Consider the following 20,192-nt stretch of genomic DNA (forward strand, 5'->3'; position numbering starts at 1 on the left):
CATAACTTAAGAAAAAAAATCATAGGTATACTTTTAGAATGATTTTTTGGTTAACTTTCACTGAATATATATAAATGTATATGATTCTTCTATGTGAACAGAGATTCAAAGTGTAAATTTTTTTAAAATCAGGTATTTTTCCTATAATTTCCTTGCCTTCATTTTTGTGTGTGCTGTTTCTTGTTCACAAGTTGACTGAACTTAACGTATTTAAGATTTCTTCAATCTGTCCTGGACATTTCATTTTTTATACTTATTTATAAAACTGAAGAACTTTTACCTTTAATAATTATTTGGAGATTTACACTATACATCTTGTAATGACATAATGCAACTATCCATTTTGCCTAAGTGTCTCATCTTTCACTTGATAGACTATTATATGCTTTATCTATTAATTTCTCTGTTGTATTTCCTTTTCCAGAAAATTATGATTTCATAGATATTTTTTAACTTAGTTCCCCAAGATCCCTAATTCACTTAAACATATGTTACATTTCAAAGTATAGTTCCTTTTCTTTTGAAACTTGCTCTTTTGTGGGAAGAAAAAAATGCTTAACTGCTTCATGATACAATGTGGGTTTTTTTCCTCTTTACAGCAAAGTATCCCAGCTGTTAACAACACATCATTCCCAACTTTTACTCAAATGGCACAAAATTTTTCACTCTTTTATTTTAATGCCTCCATGGCATCATGAATTTTAAATTGGATTAATGATAATACCCCACATTTGTACCATCTTCCAAGAGCTCTTAGCTTCATTATCTCATATTAATCTCACCACAATCCTGTGCAGTTGGCAGGGTGGTCATTACTTTCCATATTTTACTAATGAGAGAGCCAAAGCTCTTGAAGTAAACTGGTTTGGCAAAGGTCACAAACCTAGACTTTGGCAAAACTGTGACTAGTAACTAAGGTATGAATTTTTTTCTTTTTAACATCTTTATTGGAGTATAATTGCTTTACAATGGTGTGTTAGTTTCCGCTGTATAGCAAAGCGAATCAACTATACATATACATATATCCCCATATCCCCTCCCTCTTGTGTCTCCCTCCCACCCTCCCTACCCCACCCCTCTAGGTGGTCACAAAGCACTGAGCTGATCTCCCTGTGCTATGTGGCTCCTGCCCACTAGCTATCTATTTTACGTTTGGTAGTGTATATATAAGTCCATGCCACTCTCTCACTTCGTCCCAGCTTACCCTTCCCCCTCCCTGTGTCCTCAAGTCCATTCTCTACGTCTGCATCTTTATTCCTGTCCTGCGCCTAGGTTCTTGAGAACCTTTTTTTTTTTTTTAGATTCCATATATATGTGTTAGCATATGGTATTTGTTTTTCTCTTTCTGACTTACTTCACTCTGTATGACAGTCTCTAGGTCCATCCACCTCACTACAAATAACTCAATTTCGTTTCTTTTTATGGCTGAGTAATATTCCATTGTATATATGTGCCACATCTTCTTTATTAAGGTATGACTTCTTACTTAGTGCTCTTCCCTCTATAACTGGCTTCTCTCAGAGTATTGCTATCAAACAGGATGGGTTTCAATGACCTCTGAAAGATTTAGATGACAATGTGTAAAACATTCTGATGAGTAGAATTGTGAATTCTCGAAAAAACAATCCCTAACATTTATGACTAATAGCCTATTATTATAGCTATGTGCCAAGAACTCTCCTAGGCATTTTAATGCACTATTTTATTTAACCATCACAGCAATTCTAATGAGATAGAAACTTTATTATTACCATTTTACATATGAGCAAAGAGAGTCACAGGAAGGTTAGATGGCTTATGCAAGGTAACACAGAGGGTAACTTAAAGAGTGGAGTTAGGGTCTTGGCAGCCTGACTCTAGAGCCTGGCTTTTAAGCACAATTCTCATCTGCATCCCTTTAGCCACTTCTGACCAAAAGGTGATTTCAGAGACTTATTGGAGGTTTTGATGAAAGCTCACATGATGTCAGGGTTGTGGGACCCAGTGGTGTGTGGACTGTGGTTACATCTTTTCCCAGCTCTTCCTTCAGTGATGTCATATCGTTAGCTTGAAATTGGCTACAGGGAGAGTATTTATACCTTGGAAATTGACAAATGCTACAAATCAGGATTTGTTTTTATTCTGGAGAGCCTGTGATTAAATATTGTCATCATGCCACTGGTTAGACCCAAGATTACCTTGTACATATCTTCTAAGACTGTGATTTTATGATTAAAATATCAGCTTAAGAAATTTTAAAGCAAAATTACTTGATGTGGTTTGATTTCCTATAGACTTAGTAAAACACAGCAGTAAACTGAGGATTTTTTTGTTGAGATGTATATATAATTATTAAAATTGCATTTGCCTTAGAAATATTAGTAAAGCAGAGATAATTTAGAATGAGGAGGGATGAATAAGCATTTAGTTTCTTTTAAACTTTAAATTAAAAAACTGCTGACTTTTGAGATTTTTTAATGGAAAATTCTCTTTCTAGAAAAAATGTTTCAGTAAGTATTCAAGAGAGGCATTTTTTTTGGGGGGGGAAGCTGGATTACAAAAAAAAAGATTAAAACATTATAAAGCAGAATAAAACAGGAATTATGAATTGGTTTAAATCCCCCCCCCACTACACACACACACATATATACCTTTTCCCACTAAGCCTTAGCAGGATTTCACTTAAGAAAACAAATCAAAACACAAAATGTCTCTTGAAATATGATATGAGTAAGAAAAATAGAAAAGAATTTTTGATAGAATTTGAATTCTGACCTTCTTTGAGGGATGATAGCACAATTCCCTAATGAATATAATTATTGGTTTTTTAAGAAAACACTTTCAAATGCAAATGCCAACATTTTATGAGTTCTGCTTTCAGATGTGTCCCTAGAGGCTATTGTTTTTCAAAGCCGCATAGTTATAATCCAGAAACGTGACTTTAAAAAAAATAATTCTTTTTGATCATCCTTATTTGGATTTGGATGCTGCCAGGAAAAGTAGCATCCTTGGCCTCATGAATTGCTATTCATGAGGATAGGCAGCTGACTGGGAGGTATACCTTCAGTGATGGATATTATGCTTATTAATACCTCCCTACAACACAACTTATAACTTTATTTTCTTAATGTGAACCAATCTAAGTCTTATGATTACCACAGTTTGATCACAGACTCTGGATTCAGAAAGAATGAGGTGATGAAAGTCTGGATGCTCCACTCAGTACTCTCTTTCTTTAAGCAAGTGACTCAACTTCTATACTTTCTAGCTTTATCATCTGTAAATTAACAATAATGACAACGCTTATTTTCTAGCTTTATCATCTGTAAATTAACAATAATGACATGCTAACCTCACAGGGTTGATTTGAGGATTAAATGTAGCACCATATCTGACAGAGTGAAAGTTAAATAATAACCAATTTTTGTTGTACTAATAAAATGCATATACTTCTGGGTACATAACACAATAAAGATGTATAATTTATAGAAAAATATCAAATAATTTATTGAGAGAAATTTTTTTTTTTTTTTTTTTGCGGTATGCGGGCCTCTCACTGTTGTGGCCTCTCCCGCTGCGGAGCACAGGCTCCAGACGCGCAGGCTCAGTGGCCATGGCTCACGGGCCCAGCTGCTCCGCGGCATGTGGGATCCTCCCGGACTGGGGCACGAACCCGTGTCCCCTGCATCGGCAGGCAGACTCTCAACCACTGCGCCACCAGGGAAGCCCGAGAGAAATTTTTAATCCTGAAAAAATGAAGTCAGGTGGGCTCAAGTTACCAGGAAGTGAAAGCAAAGTGCAAACTGATGGAAACAAACCTTAATAATATACACATCTTGATAAAAAAAAAAATCTTCAATTGACTCCTATGTCTTACTACGTCTAAAGGTCCTTAATTTTGAGAGGTTGTCTTGAGTGAGAATGCATGGATGTCAATCAGTACTTCAAGAAGTTAGTCTGCTAGCAACTGAGTGAAATCCAGGGCACCTTGAAGTCTAAGTCCCTTGAAATCATCAAGTACTGGAATTTACTAAGGAATATTCACTCATGACACAAATATCTATTGAGTATGTGAAGTGAATACCAGGCACACTGGTCATCAGAATCCAGGCTACAACCGTGCAGATAGCTGGTGGTTAGAAATGAGTCAAGAGGTGGGAAGATAAATGGAGGAACAAGGACTAATACCACAAACAAGAAACAGGGATGTTCGGAGTTAGAGAGAGAAACACAAGCACATTGACAGATTACAAGAGGAAACACTAAGTAGCCTCAGTAAATTATATACAGAACATGGGTATAACATGGTATAAAAACTGTAGAGTCAAGATTCCAAACCAGCCATGGTTGGACTTGCTGAATGTTAAAGAGTTTAGTTCCCTGGCAAAGTTCCCTATGCCCATTCTCAAAGACATGGTTTCTAACAAAAGAACTTAAGGTTAAAAAAAAAAAAAAAAAAGGTCTGGAATGCACTAGATATATGGGCCCGAGAGCTCAGAAATATGGTGCCATATTACAGATGTGAATTGGGGGATTATAATCCAGGAGTCTCAGGGTTTTTTTTTTTTTAATGCTTTATTTCAATTTCACTATTCAGAGCTCCTATACTAATTCAATATGTTTCTCAGCCCACAGTTTTTAAGAATGCCCAGTGAATGTTTACTTATTTAACCAATGTGTCCTGGCTGTCACTTTCCTCTACAGCCAGCTCTCTGGCTTCAAACTACTGATTTGTTCCTCTGCAGTTCACCTATTTCCCCCTCAAGTCCAGCAATCCACAGGCTGGTACTGCTCCCAAGCATGAGCTCAATCTCTTCCTCCAGTTCCCCAAACTGAAGCTAGCATCAGCTAGGCTCACTATAACTGCTACAAGACCTCTCAGAACCCACAACTTAACCCCTTCCATAGAGGTCCCCTACCAGGCATTTCTCTGCATCCTCTAAGGTCTAAACCCATCTTGTAAAGCCACCTTACCATCCCCTATGGAAGTGTCTTTCAACATGTTTTCCTACCCTGAATTCAGGATCTCCAGCTACAAGGCCAAGAAAAAGGAAGTGGGCTATCAAAATTAATGTCAAGGTGTGCATTCATCTCCAGGATCAACACCTATGCTCAAAGACTATGCAGTCTAAATCCATATTTAGAAAAAGAGTGACATTTTTCCAAAAGACACAGAATCTGCAGTGATGTAGCTGTGAAGATACATACATCACAATGAAGATAATTGTGCACATTACTGTTCAGAGTTGTCTAGTCTCTTGCAGTCACATTGTCTCCGTCTTCTATGTGCCAGAGTTGAGACTTTATTTTTGTGTAACTTAAAGACCTATTTAAAAGATTTTTTCATAAGACAAAAGAGCAGTCTGCCTCTGAAGGTAAAATAAAGCCTCTGCAGAATAAAACAAATTATTTTTTGACTTTTCAAGTGTCAGTTTTTCTCACCTCCTACTATTAAGGTTTTCAAAAACTCTTGGAGTTCCATCTCAAAATGGTCAACATGTTATCCCTGTAACTGAAGTCAAGGGAGAGGATGAAAATGCCAAATAGAGGCGTGGAGTGAGAGGGTGGTTATGGAGGGATGTGGGAACACAGCATTTAAAGTTAGGCATGGAGCTACTAAAGAGGATGCTCAGGAAGTATAGACATAGAAGCTGGAGGCAGATCTGTAAAATATGGAGTAGCAAAAGCCGGCAGAGAGTGGGGTTACTAAATACTGTAAATCAAATGCCGCAGGGAGAACCACTGGATGCAGTTAGGAGATTCCTGATGCCTCTGAAGTGCAGTTTCACAAAGAGAAAAAGGTACCTGCCAGATTATGGAAGTATGAGGAACTGAAGTGAAATGGCTCTGGAAGAAAGCAATGTGGACTGTTTTTCAAGCATTTTCTAGTAGGGAAAAGCAGCAATAGAACAGTCTATTAATGGGGACATAATTTTTTTCATACTTTTTTAAGAGTGGAAACCTTCCGTTAGCCTTGAGATAGAGTTTAAAAAGAAATTCTGGTTAAAGAGAAATAATAACCATAGAAAGATTAGGTCAAGAAATTATTCCTTGTAAGTTGGTGCAGCCACTGTGGAAAACAGTATGAAGTTTCCTCAGAAAACTAAAACTAGAATTACCATATGATTCATCAATCCCCGCTCCTGGGCATGTATCCAGACAAAACTATAATTCAAAAAGATACATGCACCCCTATGTTCATAGCAGCACTATTCACAATAGCCAAGGCATGGAAACAACCTAAATGTCCATAGACAGATGAATGGATAAAGAAGATGTGGTACATATATACAATGGAATACTACTCAGCCATAAAAAAGAACAAAATAATTTGCAGCAACATGGATGCAACTAGAGATTATCATCTACTAAGTGAAATAAGTCAGAAAGAGAAAAATACCATATGATATCACTTATATGTGGAATCTAAAATATGACACAAATCAACCTATCTAGGAAACAGAAACAGAATCATGGACATAGAGAACAGACTGTTGGTTACCAAGGGGGAGGGGGTTGAGGGGGGGATAGAGTGGGAGGTTGGGGTTAGCAGATGTAAGTGCTTATATATAGAATGGATAGACAACAAGGTTCTACTGTACAGTATGGAGAATTATATTCAATATTCTATGATAAACCATAATGGAAAAGAATATAAAATATATATGTATAACTTAATCACTTTGCTGTACAGCAGTAATTAACACAACATTGTAAATCAACTATACTTCAATAAAAAAGAAGTTATTCTTAAGTTATCTAGGAAAACAGACAAATAGCCAAGCATAGGTGGAAAATGTGGGTGAAGATGGAGCTAACTAGAGCGCAGCTAAGGGTCTTCAAATAAGCAAAACTTGCGTAGCACTGTAAAATCAAAAAGGTTAGTAAGCATTGATTTTAAACTCAGTTGCTCAGCAGGGGTAAGAGGTGACAATAATTTTTACCAAAATATAGACCATGGGCTCTAAAACTCATGGATCAATGTGATGTAGAGAGTAAACCCTGGGTGGTTAATCACTACAACTGGCAAGTCATGATGGCACTGACACACGTGTACTCCTTAAACATTTAGAGCAAGAGTAGGGAAGAAGGAAAAAAGAAAAGAGCTGGACTAATGAACACCTTTCATTAACATTTCAGTTGTAAGTGACAGGAAACCCAACCAAACCATCTTAAACTCTCATTGCTGAAACGTTGATGGCTAATGCTGACTATAATCATAGGTCAATCAGGACAAAAATGATGTCAAGGGATCAATCTCTCTGTTTCAATTACTCTGGAATGACCTCCTGATGCTTTAAAGGTAGCAAATCAAGACAGGCAGTGTATCCAAGCGTTACATCCTCACACCTTCAAGTCCAGTGGGAATAAGGGAGGCTTTCCTTCCCAGAGGCTCTAACAAACACAACTTTTCTGTTTCATTGGCTCTAGTTAGGTCATATGCTTATCCCTCAAACTATCATGCCCAGAAGAACTGAATATGCAAGTTCATTGGTCAAGCATCTCATGAGGCAAGTAGGAGGTCAATTTTATTTAAATCACATGCCTAAGAATTGAGTGGAAGAGAGTGCTTTCCTAAACAACAACTATGTCATCTCTAGAGTGAAAACTAAAATGTTTATGTTAGTACCGCGTGCAATGGGACCTGGAACAGGGTCTGTGCAGGACGTTGAGCAACTCCTGTCCTAGGTTTGCTCCTACTAATGACAAGCCTATGGGCAAGAGATTTTTTTTTCTCTAGTCATTAGTTTTCTTACACAGAGATGAAGTCACCAGTCCCTTCCTGTTCTGGAATTCTGTGGTTTTATCCACAGTCCCAAAGTCCCTTGTAAAGACTTGCTTATGCCTGAACTACCCTGGCCCCCAGGAGGGTGACAGAGCCTATTGCTTATCATATGCTTAGTGGGGGAGCATTTATAAATTTGGGCTCCTGTATTTTTTAGAGTTGTTTCCATTTGGAGGAGTCCCTGAGGAAATCAATTTGAAGGGCATGTGCTAAGACATTGCTAGAGATCAGTGAATCATTAAAAAGCAAATTATGATTTTTATGAATTCCATTTTTATGGTGTGAGTTGTAGGGAGGGGTGGCTGTTTGGAGTGCTGTGTTTGTAGGCTGTTCTCACCCTGTAGACTGAGTGTGAAAACCAGGCTTAGAAAAAGTTGCAATACATTTTGGTTGATTTTCATATTTTCTGCCATCTGTGGTGTGTTACTTTCTGCAAACTTTCAAAAACAGCCTCCCTAGTGAAAGGGGAAAAAAATAACCTGACCAGATCTTTTGAGAGATAACTGACATAAAAAGCTCCACATATTATGTAAGATCTTACTGTTGTGATATTTTAGATCAATAAAATATAAATGAATATGTCCTGGATTTGAAAAAGATAAAAATTTTATTATTCTTTTCTAATGATGATATTAATAACAAGATTATTTGATGGTTAATTATATCCAAGGCAACATATTATGCAATTTGCATATATGATTACAAGTAAGTCTCAAAAATTCTATGAATTAGATACATGTATTATTTTCACTATAAAGTTAAAAAATTTGAGACATAAAGAAAATAATTCACTTGCTTAGAATCATATAATCATTAAGTACCAGAGATAAGTTCAAACTGAGATGGAGCATACCCAACATCAATTGTTTTCTTCCTTGGCAATAGAACGATTTTTTTTTTTTTCAATTATTCGCTCTTCTCTGCAAAGCCAAGTGATTCAGGGGGGACCAGTCATAGCACCAGGCTCAGGATGAGTGTGTCCTAATTGACCTAAACCAGTAATTGGTTTCCAGCTTCCTAACCAACGAGTTTGGATATGGACATATGTTACAATTCTGGCCAATGAGACTAATGGGGGTTCTGCAAAAGATTTCCTCTCCATAGAAAAGGAGTCCTGTGTGTCTGAGGATTCTATCTGTATACCATGCTTGAAAATGATACAACCATCTGGCTACAAGCTTAGAGCTAAACCTAACACTAAAGTTGGCAGCATAGAAAGATGGAGGAAACCTGAGTCCTTGATGATATTGTTGACCTGCTGATTTAAAAAACATAAATCCCTGCTGGAGTCTACCTACCTTTAACTTTCTTGTTAAGAAAAATAATAAAGTCCTCTATAATTTAAGCCACTTTGGGTTAGGTTTGATGTCACCTGCTATTGAGAGCATCCTTCTAGCCACATAGGTCTGCCTTGCTCCAAAGCCCATGTTCTTAATTTCTAATCTTTGTAGGTAGTCACATTATCCTAATAAGAAATCCTAACACAAGTGCTTGTTATCTAAGATAGCTACTTAGAATCTGTTTTCCCATAAAACAAGGTAAGAGGTTGATTGAGTTTCCAAGGCAGCTCATAAAACATACTGATCCCATGATACAGTTAAACAGCATAGGTGGTTCTTGGGCAAGTATCAGGTACTGGATGTCAGAGACTTAAGTTTTTTCTTAGTAAATAAAAGGGTGGGGTTAGGGGGTGGAGTGGGCATCCAGCATCCTTCTGCTCCAGGATCCTAGAAATGTACTGTGGTGTTCCATTTCCCCACTCAGTGTTTGTCTTGGTTTGGAGAATTTCAGGTTGGACTCAGTGTCCCTTCTCAAAATCTCTTCTATCTTCCTTTCTGACTCCTCTGGCTTAACCTAGGGCATCTTTGGATAATAATAGGAATGGAAACTCTGCTCTGACTGATCACATACTCTTCCATTATCTTGGGCCTTTCCTCCTTCCCTGGGACCTAGATTTTGAAACTCAAATCCAGGAACAGGAGTTTTTCCTTCCCCAGGTTATTCTGTGTCATACATGAGTCAATGAATGAAGCCATGGCTGACTATATGGACAAAGGGCCAGGGTAACAGGAATTTTTTTTCTAATTGTGATATCATCTTTGCACACATGAAGCAGACCTGACTAAAAATGACTTTATTCCTCACCAAACCACTGTAAATATCTTAATATTTTATAACCTCTAAGACCAGAGACTCTCTGCCTACGTTTTTATACATTTATTCACTTATTCAACAAATATTTATGAAGGACACTATATACATTGATAATTATTTTGTTATTCTGTTTGGCCCTTGTTAACTCCTTCTTGTCATTGCCCCTACTCTTTTAGCTTCATTGGTTTAGAAAGAAATATATTCCTTGTCTTCACTCACACCCATGTCCTTCAAATATACCCCAGTTCTTCCTAGTACCCCTTCTCTGCTCCCCACCTCGAGAATTTGACGCTTCTGTATAGCATGGTGACTATAGTTAATAATACTACAACACATTTTTAAGAGTTGCTAAGAGTAGATCTTAAAAATTGAGAAATTGACTCTTCTATTTTTCAATTAAGTAACATACAGATCATTCTTATTCATAAAATGAGTATAAAAGATTCACTAATTAAGATACTTTAACTGAAATTCTTCTGCCAATCCCTTCCTGTATTGTTCACCAGCACTATCTCTGACAGTGAAATAATGGGCAAATGGACATAAGCAGTACTGCTAAGTCCACATTATAGAAAAGGATTAAACCTTACGTTCTTGGCAGAGCTCTTCCATTAATTGACACGTCATGAATGGATGAGAGCAGTTCTCCAAGTGTTCACAAGAATCACCTGGAGGGCTTGTTAATTCAACAGGTCTGGAGTAGAGCCCTTGAAGTTCCAATTCTAACAAGTTCCCATTGCTGCTGATTCTGCCGGTCCAGGGACCACACTTATAGAGGATGTCAAAATGAGGCTACAAAAGGAGAGATGTACAGAGAATGTTAGAAACCTAATGGTTAGAATTTTAAGGTCTTATCAAAGGAGTGTGGCCCAAATATTGCCCCAAGTTGTATATGAAATGACCCTGGGAGCTGAAATGCCTCCCCGAGTCAGGAAACTTCACCACCTACTAGGAGCAAAAAGCAAGGGGCGCTGGAGATTAGTAGCAACTCTTGGGCACAGAAGAAGGAGCCCTATCCTTTAGTCCATGACGTGGGCACCTCTCCCAGATCTGGGAAACCATAGCCCTTAGGCTTCATCTCTGGGCTGCAGCCCCAACCTTTTTCTTCAGCCTGCAACTCAGTGATCCTTGGAACAACACTTACTTAGATGGAGCCTGGAATACCCTCCTCTATGTCTCATTCCCTTGATTAGAAGAGGCAGAATATCATTCCTGAAAAGTAAGGCAGGGAGAAGATGGTAGATATTGTATTGATAGTATTGTCATAAAATATAAATGTACCATTTTAATAATTTTCAGTGTACAATCCAGTGGAATTAAGTACATTATTTACAGTGTTATACAACCATCCCACTATCCATTTCCACAAATTTTCATTATCCCAAACAGAAACTCTGTACCCATTAAACAATAACTCCCAGTCCCCCCCCTCCCCTCAGCCCCTGGTAACTTCTATTCTTTCTGTCTCTATGAATTTTCCTATTCTACTCAGTAAAATTTTAAAGTAGGTAAAAAATATTTTTGGAGGTTCCTCCTACTGCCTCCTCACAGCCCATAGAATGCGTAAGTTGTTCTTTGGCTCCCCCAAGTCCACTTTGACCAATTTCTTCCCGTAACGTCTGAAACACTTCCATCCCCAGACACCTTCCTTTTACTGCACCTCAGAAATAGGAGATCTGCTTAGACTAATTCATATGGATGTGTAAATGGCTGGGAGTTTACTGAGGGCTTGCTTTGTGTCAGACACTGTTCTAAATGCTTTCTGTGCATTTACCCATTTCATCCTCCAACCCCACCACTAGGGATACTATTATTATCATCTCTATTTTATTGACAAAGAAACTGAGATTCAGACAGATGAAGTATTTTTTCCAAGACTACACAACTAATAGGTGATGAAGTCAGGATTCCAACTCCTGAGGCAGTTCTCCTAACCACAGAGGATGCTTACTAATCAAAAAAAAAAAAAAAAAAAAAAAACGATAATTAGTGGAATGTCAGGCTTTGAACCTAAAGGAATATTTTCAAAGATATTTTTGAGCCAAAAGGACTTCCTGGTGGGAAGCCAAGAGCCATCAGAGAGGCCTAGGGCAGTTTCTGCTTCACCCGTTCCCTCCACTTTCATCTCCAAACTAACTCCCAAAATCTTGATGCTAACTCTCTGAGATCCTAACCCCTTCTCAGAGCCCTCCCCCAACATTTCTTGGACCTTCCTGCCTGTCTTGGGGGACGACCCTCCTCTGCTGGATCTCTGCTTCCTCGGCTGGATACAAAAGAGGTTCAGAGCTCTCTGTAGGCATTAGCTTGGAGAAAGCCACATCTAACTTTAACACTCTCCTTTGTCAACTTCATTTTGGCCAAATTTGCCTCTTGGAATTGAGCTAAGGTCAGCATAACTGACTTATCTACCCAAATGTTCAGTCTTCAGTCGCTCAGATATAATACTCATCTTCTCATAGTTAAAAAGAAAAAGATTGATAAAACCAAAGGAAACATTGAACAAAAGCTATCAGGAAGGCAGAAAAAGAAAACTGCCCCCCCCAAAAAAAACCCACAAAAAAATGTTGAAATATATCTGTGAGCCTGCCATTTTATGTCTCTTTTGAAACAAGGCAAATAATAAATAAATAAAAGTGCATGGGTGGTGGCCTGGAAAAATTAATTCAAATGTATTTAGTACTCAGGAAGTAGGTTACTGACAAGTTGATAAGGCTTTTCAAATGTATTACCTCTTTCCATCCTGACATTTAATTTATTGCACTTCAAAGTACTGTGAAATTCTACCATCCAGATACATTTCTCTCTGAGAAAATGATTCAGCATACCAATCATGGAAAATAAATTTAAGCTTCCTCCAACCAAAACTCTGGTGGACCAAACTCCTTTAAGATCAATTATTTTTAACCCTGAATTTCAAGGTAGAGATGGGATGGAGAATAATGATTACTGATATTTTTTATTGTTTCAGTGTGAAGGTAGTCTGGGCACTTAGTAAGCAAAACACACATTTGAGGTTAGGGATAGCTCAGCAGTTAAAAACTCAGATCCTGAAATCAGAGAGACTTGAGTTCAAAAAATAGCATGGCCACTTCTGGTTATATGATTTGAGCAAATCACTTAGGGTATCTGTGCGTCAATTTATTCATCACTAAAATAGGGGTACTGATAATAATTGTGTCTCCCACATAGTGAGGAAGGAATGAAGCAAAGCTTGGAAGATTAAATGAAGTAAACCTTGGCTCCTTGCCTGGTTCGTAGTAGGTAAGCATCCCGTATCCTGGGCACTGAGACCCCAGAGTTCTCTACCCAAAGGTCTCCTAGCCTGTCTCCTAAGTCTTCATGTGTCTCCTCCTTAGGTCTTTCCTCCTGAGGGGGCCCAGGACACTGTTGGTGTGTGCACCCCTCCACCCCTAAAGAGTGGCCAAGAAGCAGCTGCTTTCAAGGCTGATGGGTTGATGGAGATTGTACTGGGGCCATGGCGTCCACCTGCTCATATAGTGAGGGCCTGAACAGGAGGCAGGCAAGTGCAGAGAGCCAGCCATAGTCCACTGGCCCAGCCCTGTCACACAAAGAGCTGAGAATTCGCAATTCCAAAGAACTTGTCAGACTTTTATGAAACATTAAAAGGTAGAAGGATAGAACAAATATCATATTTGTTCACTTGATATATAGCTTTTAAATATTTAATGTGGTATTTTGGAGAAATGTGCTCCTACCCTGAGCCCAGCAGATATTAGAGGCAGAGTTGAATGAGTTAGTTTCTTGTTGAAGTGTGTTCCTTTATAAGAATAATAAAGCAGGAAAAAGAAAATTTCAAACTTGAGAAGCCAGTTTCTGGCAATTATGCATCCGGCAGATGAATTTTAGTACTTAATAGGTGTAAATGTGGGCACCGATTGCCTGGAAATAACTGTGTGGGTACACGAGTGTAACCATTTTCCAAGAGTCTACTGTGGACAGAAATATTCTCACTGATATTACTGTAAGAGTCAAAATCCCATGACCTCTCCTTCTGTGGCTGCCTCTTTCTTTATGCCCTTTTCCTACAAACTTTCTAGTTCAAAATATAAGCCCTTTGGGAGTTGTGTCATCTGATTTGAAGAGAAAATTTGGAGTATAAATAGCTCCCAAAGATCAGTACTGCGCTGATTGGATGCAGGGTCAGTTTTCACAGCTTGCCGTCCCTGCATCGACCCACAGCTTACGTTTAGGGACCCCTCACTTTCTGCTTTATTGACTCCATTGGGACTAAAAAAAAAGAGTTGCATCAAACACCAGTTGAAGCATTTTTCAGAGGTCCATAGTGTTAACATTTTACACATATACTCCTATCGTTCTTTTCTGTATACTGCATTTTAAGAATTCCCAAGGAAAATGTACCAATGATTTTTTTTTCATGTTGTAAGTTTCTTAAACACAAAGTCTTAATTTTTAAGAGCCCTCATGGAGTAAGCAATTCTGCTCACCCTGCCATCCAACCCTAGGATGAAGAGCAATTGAGCTGTTGGATGTTTTGGAAGCAAGATTCATTATAGTATTTGAGATCTCATTTTATCAAGCTTCTTGCACAAATTTATATCAGAAATGAAATGAAGGCAGAATGTAGTCACGTGTTTTACATGTGACATAATCTTATATAAGTATTTAGGTATCTTCACATCTTAGATAAATGTATAGAAAAATTGTTTCTGATAATTCTCTAACAAAAGCCCAGGATTACTGTTTGATATTATACTATAGTTTTCATTCCTGCCCTATCTAGCATGGTCAAATGAAATCTGAAGAGCTCCTTTTGGTGCTCAGAAGAAGAAACAGTATACAGGGCAGGTGCCAGGGAAAGGGAAAATAAATAAGGGAGAGAGAGGAGAAATATGTGCCATTAGGTGTGCCAGATTATTTTTTAAATTCATTTAAATTTGTTTTATCTACCTGCCTTTCAACTTTCTTCTATCCAAACTTGAAAAATTATCTTAAATAGTTTGATACAAATTATTTGTGTCTTTATTAGGAATTTCTTACCATACTCTACTTGATAGATGAGCCTAAAAGAGTTAGTTCTGATAACTGATACTTAACAGAGATACTGAGGTCCTTGGTTGAAGGCATGTAAACAGTGCATACAATTTTCAAAATGTTTCTTTCCTGGGCCATTAATTCAAAATGCTATTAGAAATATTTAATATCTTTTCTTTTTTTACATTTTTTTATTGAAGTATAGTTGATACACAATGTTGTTTTAGTTTCAGGTGTACAGCAAAGTGATTCAGTAATACATACATATATATCTTTTTCTTTCAGATTCTTTTCCCTTATAGGTTCTTTTATACAGCTGAGTAATATTCCATTGTATAAATATACCACATCTTTTTTATCCACTCATCTGTTGATGGACACTTAGGTTGTTTCCATGTCTTGGCTGTTGTAAACAGTGCTGTAATGAACATTGGGGTATAGGTATCTTTTCAAATTACAGTTTTCTCCAGGTATATGACCAGGAGTGGGATTGCAGGATCATATGGTAGCTCTATTTTTAGTTTTTAAAAAAACCTCCATACTGTTCTGAATAGTGGCTGCATCAATTTACATTCCCACCAAAAGTGTAGGAGGGTTCCTTTTTCTCCACACCTTCTCCAGCATTTATTATTTGCAGACTTTTTGATGGTGGCCATTCTGACCGGTGTGAGCTCATACCTCACTTTAGTTTTGATTTGCATTTCTCTAATAATTGGTAATGTTGAGCATCTTTTCATGTGCCTTTTGGCCATCCGTATGCCTTCTTTGGGGAAATGTCTGTTTAGATCTTCTGCCCAGTTTTTGATTGTTTTGTTTTGTTTTGCTTTTTATTGAGCTGTATGTGCTGTTTGTATATCTTGGAGATTAATCCCTTGTCAGTCACATCATTTGCAAATATTTTCTCCCATTCTGTAGGTTGTCTTTTTGTTTTGTTTATGGTTTCCTTTGCTGTGCAAAACTTTTTTTTTTTTTTTTTTTTTTGCGGTACGCAGGCCTCTCACTGTTGTGGCCTCTCCCGTTGTGGAGCACAGGCTCCGGACGCGCAGGCTCAGCGGCCATGGCTCACGGGCCCAGCCGCTCCGCGGCATGTGGGATCCTCCCGGACCGGGGCACGAACCCGTGTCCCCTGCATCGGCAGGCGGACTCTCAACCACTGCGCCACCAGGGAAGCCCCCTGTGCAAAACTTTTAAGTTTAATTAGATCCCATTTGTTTGTGTGTTTGTGTGTTTTTATTTCCATACTCTAGGAGATGGAGACAAAAGGATATTGCTGCAATTTATGTCAAAAAGTGTTCTGCCTGTGTTTTCCTCTAGGAGTTTTATAGTATCTAGTCTTACATTTAAGTTTTTAATCCAGAAAAATGTCTAATATCTTTTCCATGTCAAATATACATTTCCCTATAATTTGCCTCAAAAATTGTAAAGAGATTGTTCAAGGGCAAATTAACCTAAAGGCAATGAAGAGATGATTAACAATAGTGAACTACTCCCAGGATGCTGCTGCTCTTATCAATCAAATAATATGGGACTCTAAAAGACTAAACTTTCTTATACCATCTCCATTCTCACTCCACTCCTCAAAGATAGTCACTTGTAATAGTTTAGTGTAAATATTTCTAGATGTTGATCCCCCCAGTCTGTGCCATGCACTGTTGCACATGCTGATGATATAACAGTGCACAAGAACAGACCGACTCTCTGATCTTGAGGTCTTTACAGTCGAGTGGATAAATCATAAAATGAATGAACAAACTAATAAACATATGGCATGACATCAGCAGTGGTAAGTGCTAAGAAGAAGGATAAAGACAATAAAAGTGTTTACTCTTTGAGTAGTGGGGTCAAGGAAGCCCTTTCTACCTAAATGCAGTGAGGAAATGATCCACACATCTTGAAAAAGAGATTCTAAGCAGAGGGAATGGCATGTGCAAAGACCCTGAGCAGAAGCAAGCTTGGCAGGTTTGAGTATACCAAGGAGGCCAGCATTGCTGAAGCAAAATGAATAAGGTGGAAATTGTTAAAAGATAAAGGTAGAGACATAGCTTGTGGTGAGCTACATAGGGCTGTATGAATTAGGCACTGACATGGTCTGACTTATACTTTAAAGGAGGCTGACACTGGCTGGAAATTCTGACAGCAGTAAATGTTGCAATCTTGAGTCTGAAAGTAGTCTGGAGGCAGGATTACTTCTTTGGGGGACCTCGGCCTTACCGCTTAAGGCCTTTAATTGATTGGATCAGGCCCACTCACATTATGGAGGGTAGTCTGCTCTACTCAGTCTATTGATTTAAATGTTAATCACATCTAAAATATACCTTCACAGCAACATCTAGACTGGTGTTTGACCAGACAACTAAGCATCATAACCTAGCCATGTGAACATATAAAATTAACCATCACAGAGGTATTTTTTGTTTTTCCAAGATTTCCTTTTTTAGTTATACAATAGAATATTTCATGCTTTTCTCTTTATGTACTCTCCTCCTTTATTTCTATATTCATTAATTAATCTATATCACTCTTTTTTCCCTGAAACTATATCTTATTTCATTTTCAATAAATGACATCATGCATCATGACTAAGGGATTGCCAGACTCCTGGGTACCACATCCCTATATGAACTCTCATTTTCATATGCTAATTTTGTCATATTTGATGATCTGTCATGGATAATTTATGATTTTAGGACATATAGCCCTAAAGTCATCCACATCAGATTTGCAAAGGAGCAATTGACAACCATTACTATGTGTCTGTCATTGTACTTAGAGTAGCTAATAAAACAGGATAGCAGTAGAATTCCTGGAGCATGGTGACATCACAGGATTATAGCACAATGATTCCCATTCCATCTGTCCTGCTCTGTGGTTTTATTTGATCACTACATGAGGAATAATAGAAATGGCATAAGCCCTGAAATTTTCAAACCATGTAGTGTAGTGACTTGCCGTAATTGGCTAAGGAATCTAATTTTAAATGGTCAAAAGTAGAAAAAAAAATATTTTGCTCTGAATTACGATGTCCATGTGTTAAGTATAAACGAAAGTCATCCAAACGTAAGAGCCAAATGAGAATTAAATATGATTTAGGGTAAGTATTAATCAATATTTTTTAATATCTTTATTGGAGTATAATTGCTTTGCAATGCTGTGTCAGTTTCTGCTGTACAACAAACAAAGTGAATCAGCTATACGTATTCATATATCCCCATATCCGCTCCCTCTTGCTTCTCCCTCCCACCCCTCTAGTTGGACACAAATCACCGAGCTGATCTCCCTGTGCTATGCAACAGCTTCCCACTAGCCTTCCATTTTACACTTGGTAGTATATATATGTCAATGCTACTCTCTCACTTCATCCCAGCTTCAATATTAACTTCCAAGTATGTCTTTTTTATCTTCATATGTATAAATATAATTTTACAACTCCAGCACTTAAGTTTTATATAGTTTTTCATAAGGCATTTCATAAATGCATTCACACTTATTTAGTACTATGAAAAATAAATATTGGCAAATGACTGACATCGATATGCTTATAAACAGTAGCATATAGAGGAAGTCATATTATCTTTTGAGTCTCTTTTTGGTAGTTTTTGCTCTCTGGAGATGATGTGTGACTTGTTCTGAAGGCTGTAGCACTCGCTGTCATCTCTGGCTACCTTCCTTCCATCGGCTCATAATCCTTAGGCCTCACTCTGTGCAAAGAAATTTACTAGCGCGAATGGAACCCAAAGGTCAAAGCTAAAGTGCGCCAAAAATAGCTCTGAGTTATTAAATTGGTGCGCCAACAAGGAAAAAACCTAGTCAAGCAAAGGGCAGAGCTGACCTGTATTCTTCCTGAAGGCAAAGCTCAATTGCTCTGTAAAGCCCCTTTTGTATTTTGTGGGGAGCCTTTCACACTATCTTGCCAGTTCAGACCTTTAGGAAGTTCTGGATCACTGGAGCTGCCCACCCTTAATGCAGCTATTGTTACTGGTCAGTCCTGTCCACATCATCTACCTGGAGCTTATACTGGAGAGTGGCAGGGCAGTGCTTTCAGCTCCTGGTCACTTCCTCCTCACACAGCTGATTTCCTCAGCCAGCAGTTCTAAGCCCATCAGATCTCCACCTTCAAGACATCATTTGCTTTAACTTTTCCACCTGACACTGGCTAAATCACCTAAAATTAGCTTTCAAAATAATCCACTTGTTTTCATCTTTATTTTTCAAGTTATTATTTTCCTAAAATTTAGGGATACCCATCAAATAAAATAACACATGTGAATGACTTCTGTAAACTCCAAGGCCTTATTCAAATAGCATGTACTTTCTGTGCTAAATATACACAAGCTTATTAAATATAAGACAACTTTTATAGCTTCGACTCCCCTTTTTCTTTCCACTCCAGTTGCTTCCTTTAATAGACCTTTGTTTACGAACTCTCTTCCCTATCTTATATTAGTTTCATTTATTATTGGAAAATATATTAATATATTATAAATATATTAATATAACCGATATCTCCAGACTCATATCATTGTACTTAAATGTTTGGGAATGCTCAAATGTTCAAGTCCATTAGTCTTTGCCCTCAGAAGATGACCAATTTGAGAAATTCAGAGATTTCAATATGTTAACCCAATCATTTTTTAAGACAGTTCCTATTAAAAGATGATCAGAGAGTGACTTGCTATACTTTAAATCCTGTTGCTATGCTTGTTTTGTTATTAGTTTTTCTTCACTTTTTCCTAAACTTTAACCACTATAAATTTTTGTAGAAGACTGCTGGATACTGATGATGAGCTCAGTGACATTCAGTCGGATTCGGTCCCATTGGAAGTCCGGGACTGGTTGGCTTCTACCTTTACACGGAAAATGGGGATGATGAAAAAGAAATCTGAGGAAAAACCAAGATTTCGGAGCATTGTGCATGCTGTTCAAGCTGGAATTTTTGTGGAAAGGTAAGTGAAGTTGTTGGTATCTCAAGACAAAATTTAAAAGACAGCAAATATACTTACTATGTCAAAGTTATGAGAGTCCTGTATTTTATTTATTGAGGAAAACTGTAATCATAAGTATAATTGGAATGAACAGATTTAGGACTTTATGGTGAATTTACCTATAACAAAAATATCTTGTCCTGGATTTATTATTTTCATTTATATTTAAATTGACATAAAGACTAAAGGCAAAGGCTTTTGAATGACCATTCTCCTCAGATGAACTTTTGTGAATAACTGTTTATAATACATTTATAAACACATTTATATGCTTTACA

At 37.7% G+C, this 20,192-nt stretch overlaps 1 protein-coding gene across 9 annotated transcripts in view; it reads left to right on the forward strand.

The window, feature by feature from the left end:
* Nucleotides 1-20,192, forward strand: part of PDE1A (phosphodiesterase 1A) — a 350,907-nt gene that overhangs the window by 236,214 nt on the left and 94,501 nt on the right. For all 9 annotated transcript variants that reach the window (XR_009564587.1, XM_060302177.1, XM_060302179.1 and 6 more), the window contains exon 4: nucleotides 19,693-19,875. Coding sequence is in view for 8 of the 9 variants with exons in the window: in XM_060302177.1 (XP_060158160.1) it covers nucleotides 19,693-19,875 (183 nt within the window). In the remaining variant the exon portion in view is untranslated. The remainder of the gene's footprint in view (nucleotides 1-19,692; nucleotides 19,876-20,192) is intronic.

The sequence above is a fragment of the Globicephala melas genome, chromosome 7, assembly GCF_963455315.2.
Source record: "Globicephala melas chromosome 7, mGloMel1.2, whole genome shotgun sequence".
Taxonomy (NCBI): domain Eukaryota; kingdom Metazoa; phylum Chordata; class Mammalia; order Artiodactyla; family Delphinidae; genus Globicephala; species Globicephala melas.